Source organism: Balaenoptera borealis, assembly GCF_965194805.1.
Source record: "Balaenoptera borealis genome assembly, chromosome: 10".
Classification (NCBI taxonomy): Eukaryota; Metazoa; Chordata; class Mammalia; order Artiodactyla; family Balaenopteridae; genus Balaenoptera; species Balaenoptera borealis.
In genome coordinates this window covers 105,681,210-105,692,125 of record NC_138874.1, presented here as the reverse complement: position 1 = coordinate 105,692,125, position 10,916 = coordinate 105,681,210, and the positions used below count along the sequence as shown (strand labels likewise).

At 42.3% G+C, this 10,916-nt stretch overlaps 1 protein-coding gene across 1 annotated transcript; it reads left to right on the top strand.

The window, feature by feature from the left end:
- The first annotated feature begins 580 nt into the window (after positions 1-580).
- On the top strand, positions 581-1,083 carry LOC309635700 (large ribosomal subunit protein eL27). Its single transcript, XM_082407264.1, has one exon. It carries the CDS (start codon positions 622-624, stop codon positions 1,030-1,032), a length of 411 nt encoding a protein of 136 aa, XP_082263390.1. The 5' UTR covers positions 581-621; the 3' UTR covers positions 1,033-1,083.
- Positions 1,084-10,916: the final 9,833 nt, after the last annotated feature.

Below are 10,916 nucleotides of genomic sequence, written 5' to 3'. Positions count from 1 at the left end.
TGCAGTGGAAATGCAGAGTCCTAACCACTGGATGGCCAGAGAATTATGGAAGCAAGCTTTTTTGTAGATATCAACATCTGTTTCCAAAAGTTATATGGAAAAGTAAAATAACAGAATATCCAAAACAATCCTGATAAGAAGAAGAAAGTTGGAGGACTCATACTCCAATTTTAACTTACTATCAAGCTACAGTAATGAGGACAGCATGGTATTGGCAAAAGGACAGACACATATGTCAATTTAACACATTAGAAAGTCCAAAAAGAGACCCCCACAAATAGTTAACTGCCTTTTGACAAAGGTTCAGAGACAATTCAATTTAGAAAGGCTAGTCTCTTCAACAAGTGGTGCCTACAAAAATTGGTTGTCTGCCTGCAAAAACAAACAAACAGAAAACCCTCATTCTGAATCTTACATTTTATACAAAAATTAATCCTAATTGGATTATATACCTAAATTTAAATATAAGGCTATAAAACGGTCTAGTTGAATACAGGAAAAAAATCATTGTAACCTAAGGTTTACAAATATTTCTTAGATATGACCTCAAAAGCACAATCCATAAAAGAAAAAAATATGGCTTTTCTTTCTCTGCTGTAGTCCGGGGAGGTTGCTGCCGAAATGGGCAAGTTCATGAAACCCGGGAAGGTGGTGCTGGTCCTGGCCGGTCGCTACTCCGGACGCAAAGCGGTCATCGTGAAGAACATTGATGATGGCACCTCAGACCGACCCTACAGCCATGCTCTGGTGGCTGGAATTGATCGCTATCCCCGCAAAGTGACAGCTGCCATGGGCAAGAAGAAAATTGCCAAGAGGTCAAAGATCAAGTCTTTCGTGAAAGTTTATAATTATAATCACCTCATGCCCACAAGGTACTCTGTGGATATCCCCTTGGACAAAACTGTTGTCAACAAGGATGTCTTCAGAGACCCTGCTCTCAAACGCAAGGCCCGACGAGAGGCCAAGGTCAAGTTTGAGGAGAGGTACAAGACCGGCAAGAACAAATGGTTCTTTCAGAAGCTGCGGTTTTAGGTCTGTCTTGTTTCAGTCATTAAAAATACAAAAAAAAAAAAAAGAAAAAAATATGATAAATAAAACTTTATTAAAATTTAAAACTTGTGCTCTGCAGAAGACACTGTTAAGAAAATTAACATGCTGGTCACAGAGTAGGAAAAAATATTTGCAAATCACATTTCTGATAAAAGATTTGTATCCAGAGTACGTTAAGAGTTCTCAAAACTCAGCAATAAGAAAACAAACAACCCAGTTAAAAATGGGGTGAAAGATATAGACAAAAAGATGTTTTAAAGATTATATAAATTTATATTGCAAAGATATAAACAAAAGCCTCACCAAAGAAGATATACAAATGACAAGTAAGTATATGAAAAGATGCTCAACATCACTAGTCACTAGGGAAATGCAAATTAAAACCACAATAAGGTGCCACTTATGTATCTAGTAGAAGGGCCACAATGTTTAAAATTTTAAACTGAAAATACCAAGCATAAGTGAGGATGCAGAGAACTGGAAATTTCATACATTGCTCTTGGAAATTCAAAATGGTACAACCACCGTGGAAAACAGTTTGACAGTTTCTTACAAAAGTTAAATATACGCATAACACATGACTGAGCAATCCCATACCTAGGTATTTATCCAAGAGAAATAAAGTTTTACATACACACACACACACAAAAAAAAAAACCCTGTACATAAATGTTTAAAGCAGTTTTATTTGTAATTGTCAAAAACTGGAAACAACCCATATATATTTCAACCAGCATATAGAAAAAGAAAAATCAACCTGTGGTACATCCATAAAATGGAATACTCTGCAGCAATGTAAAGAAATGAACTGTTGATGCACACAACGACACGTATGAAGTTTAAATGCACTTTCTAAGCGGTGGAAGTCAGACCCCAAAGGTGACATATTGTATGGTTCCATTTATATGATATTCTGGAAAAAGTAAAACTACAGAAATGGAAACAAATTGGTGGGTTTCCTATAAAGGGACCACGTGAAGGAAGTGCTGGGGGTGATGGCCTGTTCTCTACGGCACTAGAATGATGGATATGTAACTCCATGAATTTGTCAAAAGCCATAATACCATACCCCACAAAGAGAGAATTCTACTGTGTGTAACTTCAAAAAAATCAAGATGCAGAGGGTACCCCAAATGGAAGACCTAGTGTAACAAGTGAAGCTGACTGTATTACAAATGGACCATACTAACACACTGAAGAGGGTGAGGAAAAAACAACTAACCTGAATTACTTTGTGAAACAAAATGTTGACTGGATGTTTTCAGGCTAAAGACAAAAGAACTGTGCACAAATACTGTATTTTTGTTACAGGAAGAGTTAGCTATTCTGAAACTGCTTTATGTGTATATACTAGTTGAACGATTAAGTCAACATACTGTAGACAATGAGGGCCGGGTTTCTCATGTCAGAGGAAGTTATAAATAAGGAAAGTGAGAAAGCTAGAATGAGACTAGTGGTATTGCATTGGAACAAGAGGTATTAGTATAAACTTGTGGGATTTTTTAAGAAATGAAGGTAAATATGTGTGTGTGCACCAAATAGTGTACGTGTATGTATGTGTATGTGTGTGTGTGTATTTCCAAGTTTTGTCTGCTGAAAGGGCTTAGAAGCAATAACATCTCGGTAGTGATGAGGACATCTAGCCAGATCCTGGTTTCTAAATACCATTCTCCAATAAAAGGAACTAGGGCTCCTTGGAGAAGAGGTTGCTTCCAACATTGGTCAAGGAAAATACGCAATGCTTTGTGTACACATGAAGCATCTCCAGGTGCCAAAAAGTAAGAAAGTGCTCAAAGGAAGGTTGGGAAGGTGGTGGGGTGGGGGTGTGGAGGACCTGGTGAAAAGGCTTAGGGACCAACCAGAAAGAGCTCCCAAAGTTCAGAGCTGGTACAACCTGAGCAACAAAATCAATAAAGGTAACATTGGATTATAACCATAGAGAAGAACAAATATCTATGCAGCCATACTAATATAAAGCAAGTGAGCAATCAATAAGAAAGAAAGAAAAAGAAAGAAAGAAAGAAAGAAAGAAAGAAAGAAAGAAAGAAAGAAAGAAAAGAGAGAGAGAGAAAGAGAGAGAGAGAAAGGAAGGAAGGAAGGAAGAAAAGAAGGAAGAAAAGAAAAGAAAAAGAAAGAAAGAGGAAGGAAGGAAAGAGAGAGAGAAAGAAAGAAGGAAAGAAAGAAAGGAGGGGGGAGGGAGGGAGGAAAAGCTGCCCTTCTGTACTGAAGAATTCCAGTTAATAAAGGAATGAAGCAAATAGAAAATCACCATTAAAATATCACAGTAATAATTGTTGCAATTTATATCCACTGGTGGATGCTAAAGTCAGCAGACTAACATTTGAACAAAAAAAGGACATTTGCACACTCCCAAAGTATCTTCCCCAAGATTTATTAATTACAAAGGGAAAAATAATGACTTTACACTGGAGGGACATCCAGCAGACATCACTTTAACAAACTGATCAAGGTTAACATCAACAGTTAACAACACCATGCAGCCCCTGATGATACACTGAAACGGACATGTGTGGTGTTCTTACCAAAAAAGTATAACCTCAATCTAATCATAAGAAAACATCAGAAAAACCCAAATTGAGGGACATCCTACAAAATAACTGACCAGTATTCTTCAAAACGGTCAAAGTCACAAAAAACAAGAAGAAGCTGAAGAACTGTCACAGATTGGAGACTAAGAGATATAACTAAGATTATTGTGGAATCCTGAACTGGATCTGGGAATAGAAAGGAACATTAGAGGAAAGACTGGAGAAGTCCAAATAAGGCTCGTAGTTTAGTAATATTAATTTTTGAGTTTTGATCATCATGTTATGGTTGTGCAAGATGTTAACATCAGGGGAAGCTTGGCAAAGGCCTTCCAGGAACTCTCTGTACTATTCTGCAAACTTTTCACTGTCTAAAATTATTTACCCCAAAACTTAAAAATTATATAGATGAAAATATGTATTTATGGACATGAAAGATCTTTACAACATACCAGGAGAAAAAGCAAATCACAAAAACAGGCATCTATAATATGCTTGTTTACTTATCAAAACAATTATGTATGCGTACATATTTATTGTTCAAATGTGTATATATGTACATACACCTGTTTATATACTTACTGTGTAATGTATATATACCAATATCATATTATATCATACCCAAAGTATAAAATAATACCAAAGTGTTACCATTCATTTTGCAGAGTGGGTGGGATTGTGGATGGTGTTAATTTTTTTCCTTTGTTTTTATTTTCTAATTCTTTTGCCATTAGTCCACTTTGCTGTGTATGTTCTGACTTTTATCATTTTAATATTTATGTGTAATCCAAGGATGAAGCTGAGTTGGGAAACCAGGGAAAGACCCAGCTTCAGGATTCAGCTCTAATGTGTGTGGTCACCAAGATTCTGTGGTCGCTGTCTTCTCTGAATCCAGTCTCTATTGTTTTCTCCCAGAGCATCAACACAGGTGATATTGGACCTTTCTCCCCTTCTTTGATTTCTATCTCCTACCAGTTATCTGACCTCTACCAATGGGGTTTCTGAGATTTTTCTGTTCTTCCCAAATATTCCATCCACCAGCATTCTGAGATCCCCAAGTCCTCTTGGCAGCCCAAAGCACAAATGTCCCAAGGCACATAGGAAAGTGCGGAGAGATGGTTGCTAAACCCTCAGCCTTCCCGGGGCAGAGAGGAGAAGTAACGTAAGGAATTGGTCAAGGCACTACTTTTTTTTTTTTTTTAATCAATGGCACTTTTTTTTTAGTATTTATTTATTTATTTGGTTGTGCCGGGTCTTAGTTGCAGCAGGCAGGCTCCTTAGTTGCAGCTCGCAGGCTCCTTAGTTGCAACATGTGAACTCTTAGTTGTGGCATGCATGTGAGATCTAGTTCCCTGACCAGGCATTGAACCCAGACCCCCTGCATTGGGAGCATGGAGTCTTAACCACTGTACCACCAGGGAAGTCCCTCAGGCACTACCTTTATGATAGAAAACGGATGATGAAATACAGATGTGAAGTGTATGTTCAGACCCAAAAGAAAATTGAATCTTTCATTCAAAACTTTCCATAATCTGAGTCCTCATCTCCAAGAAACAGTGGGTTTTTCCAAAGACTGAGAGTCATTTATTTTAATCACTCTCTTTGGGAAATGATTCCGCCTGCTCAGATTTACAATAAATTTAATTTTAAGCCCAATATTCTATGATTTCACAAGAGAAAGCAGAAGGTCGAGGCTAAGGCGGGGCTTCCCTAGGAGAGGCGGAGAGGCACAAGGGGGCAGATGCCACAATTAGAGCCACTCTCATCACATGGCTCCTGACACAGTGGACACAGGCACTGGCCTCTCAGAATTTCAAATCCAACTTCTCAGAGATTTATTTTTCTTCTGAAACAGTTTCTGGCAGCTTTTGATCTTCTAAACTGGAAAAAAAAATCAAAGAAATCTGTTTCTCTAGAGTACTAATAGCAAAGGAATTTCTGGATGCTGCAAAGTAGGAAAGGAACATAATAGCATCTCAGTTTTATTCATCTTCAAAGCAAACTAAATATAGTTTTTAAAAAACAGAAGCAGGATACCCTACAGATTTTTGAAGGGATGGAATAAACCTCTTTGAACAAGAAAAGATGACATGAAATTTATCTTGAAGGACATTCACTGGGCTCTTGTCCATTTAATACCTACAAGTAGGCTGTTAGAAGGGATCCGTACTTTACATCAGAAGTAAAAATATCCAGTCATTCGGGGAACTTGCAGACTCCACTATTTTCATCAGTATCGGTCATTGCCTCCCTTACCCTGCTGGAGTGTTACTACCATCGATCTCCCAAAGCACAATACAGGCTTCAGACTTTTCTGATGAGCAGACGTCTAGCCAATGTACATGAAAACCTGAGCAGTGTCTTCGTGTCCCCATAACCCAAACTCAATCTTTATTCCATTCTCTGGTCGCAAGTCTGGGAGTGGGAGTGGAAGGCATGTTGGTATTTAGCTGGGTGTGGATGACATGGCACATGTGTGTGCAGAAAATAGTTCTGGAAGTGCAACTATGAGCCAGATGCTTCTCTAGGCACTAGAGATACAGAAGTGCCTGCAAACAAACACAGAAGCTGATTTCTGATTGTGACATGCGCTATGAAAGAAATAAACGAGAAGATATGATGGAGAGTACCGGGATGGGGGGGGAGCTAATTCACAGAGGATCTGTCAGAGGAAAAGACTCTGGGCTGAGAGCTGAAGGATAAGATGCCAGTTCTTCAAAGACCTGGGGAGAAGTTTGCTCCAATCAAAGGAACAGTAAGTGCAAAGGCCCTGAGGCCTTATAGCAGCCCCCCCCATATTCCATATCAGCACTTACCTTTTCAGCACACACAGTGCCCTACTGCAAGCCCCCAAGAGTCTCTGCCTGAGGGCTCTCTGTTGGATGGTGCCTTGAACAGACCGGAAATGCCAGGAAGTTAATACCTCTAGGAGCAACCCTCAGCCAATGCTCAATAGGAGTTGATGGGTAAATGCCCTAGCGTTTACCCCTAGAATTCTCACCCCTAGAATTCTCCATCAGGACTGAGTTCCAATTGCTCTCAGCAATAACCTGCTGTAATGGGACACACTTGGCTTCCTTTCCTTTCCTTCCCTGCCTTACTGCCCCACTCTACGACCGTTGCTTTCTAGGATCACCTCCCAAATCAACTGCTTGCACTCAAATTACTAACCTCAGAGGCTGCTTCTGGGGGATCCAGCCTAAGGTAGGCTGGAAAGGATTCGGCTGGTGAGTTGAAGGAAAACTGGCCTGCAAGGATGCCAGAGAGGACAAGAGGGGCCAAATTACGCAGGTCCTTGATGTCATTAGAGGCAATTTGTGTCTCTGACTGTTTTACAGTGGGCAGCCTGTCTTCTCCTGCCCAATGATCAACTACCCTCGGATCAGAACTGGCCTTGAACTGATTCTGTATCCCTACAAAATGCCCCCCCACCCCCCCATAGCATCATGGAGTTTAGAGGGTTTAGAGACCATCTAGTTCAGAGTCAACTCCATGGGGTCAGGAACTTTGTTTTATTTGTGGCTGTATCCTTGGTACCTATGGCACTGTCTGGCATCTAGCATGTCATATGTGTCCAACAAATATTTGTTGGATGAATGAATCCTACAAATAAGAAAACCAGGAGTCAGAGAAGGTAAATGGCTTGCATGAGGTCATACCCAATGTTGATTGGAGTACTGGGTCTAGAAGGCAATATCCTGCTTCCAACAGGCTTTCATTACCCTCCCCAGTCTCCCAACCCAGGGTTGGTCTGATCTGATCCACGATCTTTCATTGAAACCTGATGGACACCCTCCACCAAGGGACTCTACAAAACCTGGTCGTCACCTGGGACAGTCGCAGGACAAGGCAGGCGCTCAATGAAAGAACATCAGCTTTGGAGTCAGGCTGGCTGGGTTTGGGTCCTGATTCTGTCCTCAACACAAGCTCCGTGACCTTGACCAGAGACTGAAGCTCTCTAAGTTGCTGGGATAGAGACCAGGCCATTTTGGGGTTTTTTTAGTTTTTTGGTTTTTTGATTTATTTATTTATTTGTTTGTTTTATTTGGCTGCATTGGGTCTTTGTTGCTGCGCGTGGGCTTTCTCTAGCTGTGGCAAGCGGGGGCTACTCTTTGTTGCAGTACACGGGCTTCTCATTGCGGTGGCTTCTCTTGTTGCAGAGCACGGGCTCTAGGCACGTGGGCTTTAGTAGTTGTGTCACCTGGGCTTAGTAGTTGTGGCTCGCGGGCTCTAGAGCGCAGGCTCAGTAGTTGTGGCACATGGGCTTAGTTGCTCTGCGCGGCATGTGGGATCTTCCCGGACCAGGGCTCGAACCCGTGTCCCCTGCATTGGCAGGCGGATTCTTAACCACTGCGTCACCAGGGAAGTCCGAGACCAGCTTTTGTTCAGAGTAAAGAGAGCCACAGTAGGGTCTGAGAAGGGACAGTCTGACTTCTCCATTTTCACCTGGCTACTCTTTGTCCCTAGAAGAAGCCTGGAATATCCAACAGAAGTTCCTCACAATTTTCACATAAATAACCTGAAAAATAAATACAGATTAATTTTTAATCAATTGTTACCTGTAAAAGTAACTTACACAAAATATAACTGAGTATAGTTCAAATTGAACATGTTAAAATTTATTTTACAGTTGGAATTAACAAAAGACTGAAATCATTCTGATCATATTTTTATCACAAGAGTTAGGGAGGAGGGAGGGATGAATACACAGAGCCGAGAGGATTTTTAGGGCCGTGAAACTATTCCGTATGGTACTATCATGGCGGATACACGTCGTTCTACATTTGTCCAAACCCACAGAATGTATACCGCCAAGAGTGAGCCCTAATGTGAACTCTGGACTTAGGGTGATGATGTGTCAATGTAGGTTCATCAGTTGTGACAAATGTGCCACTGTGGTGGGGGACAGCCATAGAGAAGGAGGCTTGCAGGTATGGGGACGGGAGTATCTGAGAACTCTCGGTACTTTCCATTCAGTTTTTGCTATGAACCTAAAACTGCTTCTAAAAAATAAAAAGCTAATTAAGTTTCTTAAGTCTACCACAAAATTTGTTCCAGAAAACCTGGATTGGGTAAAAATAACACCCACAAAAGAAAATTACAACAGAAAATGCTATAATTTGTAAAACCTGATGAGGGACAAAAAAATTGGTCAGTGAAGCAAATATTCATTATAAAATCTACCTGGAAAAGAATCAATACTGATAAAAACGGACAAAAATCAGGACCCGTTTAACCATATTCTATAGAAAAGTAATCAATCCACTAAACTGGCTTGACAGAGTGTGTCTAATCTGTCAGTTGTAAATACATCTGATTTTGTATAATTCTGTATTTTTTTAAAGTTTGTGCTCATAAAGCTGCAGTCAGAGAATTCTAGGGGTCGACATGGTAGGATCTACAGGTTCACAGGGTCCAAATGGTGAGGTGCAAGCCCCCCATACCTGGCACAGGGCCCGGCTGCAGAGGAAACTCATCTGTTCATTCAACAAGCATTTGCTGAGCTCAGGTTTGCTAGAAACACCGAACATCTGTGATTGGGGTGAAGTTTTAAATCTCAGACCCTGAGAAGCCTGGGGTTGAGTGGGGAACCAGGCCTGGGAGGATTGATGTGACAGATCTTAGCAGCAGCTGCAGGGACACAGAAGTGACTCATCGGCTGGGGTGGGTGCTTGCAGGAGGCTTCACTGTGGACATGACAATTGAGCTGAGTCTTCAGGATGAGTCCAGTAGCTCCAAGATGACAAGGGCCAGAAAGAGAGCTCCGGGCACAGGGAATCTTGTATCCCGATGCATGAGAGAAAGCAGAGTTCAGAAACCTGGAAACCGTCCCCTGAGTTAGACACAGAGGAGAGGGCAGGACCGAAGGGCCTGGAAAGCCTGATGTCTTGGGCTTTCTCCCGCTGGCAGTGAACACAACTGCGTGGAGGGCTGAGTGCAGGGCTGAGGCCAGTGAGGAGACCAGGCAACTGAGAGGGGGCAGGATGGTACCAGGGGCTAAAAGGGAAACTGAGGCAGCGGGATGGGTAGAATGAAGCAGAGGGGACAAGGCGGGGGTAGCATCCAGGGCTGTCCCCCAAGGGCTGGTTAATGTCAGTGTGGGATGGGGAAGTACCATGACCCAGGGGTGGAAACTCAGGAGCAGATGAGAGTGAAACATGCAAGATCATTTTGGTCAGTTGTTCAGAAAAATGTTGGCATCAGAATCCTTCCAATTAAGTCTGAAGAATTAAAAACAAAAAACAGAGCCTCTTCAATGACTGAGGTACCTGGAGAGGTGCATGGGGGGTGGCCTCCCCAGGATTACAGTTAGAAGACCCCTGATCTGGGTCCGAGCTCCTCTTTTCAGCTGAGGCTTAGAGGTGGGGTGTTTCCTGGCCCAGGGCACACAGCCGGGAAGGCTCTGGAACCCAGCTCGGGGACTCCTGGGGCCCTGATCCTTCTTCCACAGCCAGGAGGCTGAGCAGTAATGAGGACTTAGCGTTCTTGGCCCCCACTCCTGCCCAGCTGTCCTTTTGGCTGAGGACATCTCGAGTCACGTAAAAGCCTTGTCCCTAGCGGTCGAGCTCCCGTGAATCTGTCTGTCCCAGTCCCTGGACCTTGTCCATGCGCTGGCTGGGCAAGTGCCCCATGACGCGCTGGTTCTTTGCTATTAGCATCACTCTTCCTAGAAACACCCATTATTCAAACCCCCGGTGCACCTGGTCCAGGTGGTAAGCAGAAGAAATTCAAGTCATAGCTCTGCCATAAGCCAGCGGTGTGACCTTTGGAAAATCACCTGGTCTCTGTGAAACACAGATCCCTCCTCCACAAATCAGAGGTCGTAAGACTGACTCCAGCTACATCAAAATGCTGGAGGGAGGGAGGTAAGTAGCAAATCCATGCTGTATCCTGAAAAATCTCTCTGGGAGCACAAGGGATCCACAATACTTTCCGTTTGTCACTTTATCTGCCGTTAAATAGCAGTAACTCCCATTACCATCACCAGCAGCCACCCTTCAAACAGCCCTAGAGATCTGAAGCAGGATAGATCTAAAAGGAAGTGGGATGGGCAGGACCTAAGAAAAATCTTGCCTCATGTTTGTCCCATCAGACCCTTACTGAGAGTCTATTTACCCTTAATTTAGGTACAATCAGCACAAACTTGTTTATCTGTTCCAGCTCACAGTACTTGAGAAGTAGCAAATTAAAAGGCTGGGAGAGAACGACAAAGGAAAATTTACTGAAAAGGATGAGACAGAAACACTATGAAAAGTGGGTGCAAAAGCTTCACCATCATAGCCTGGAGACGTACAGAAAAAGTGCAGAAAGCCTAAGACC

Excerpts from the sequence above, each read along its gene's own strand:
- LOC309635700 (XM_082407264.1), top strand. The coding sequence starts at position 622 with ATGGGCAAGTTCATGAAACCCGGGAAGGTGGTGCTGGTCCTGGCCGGT.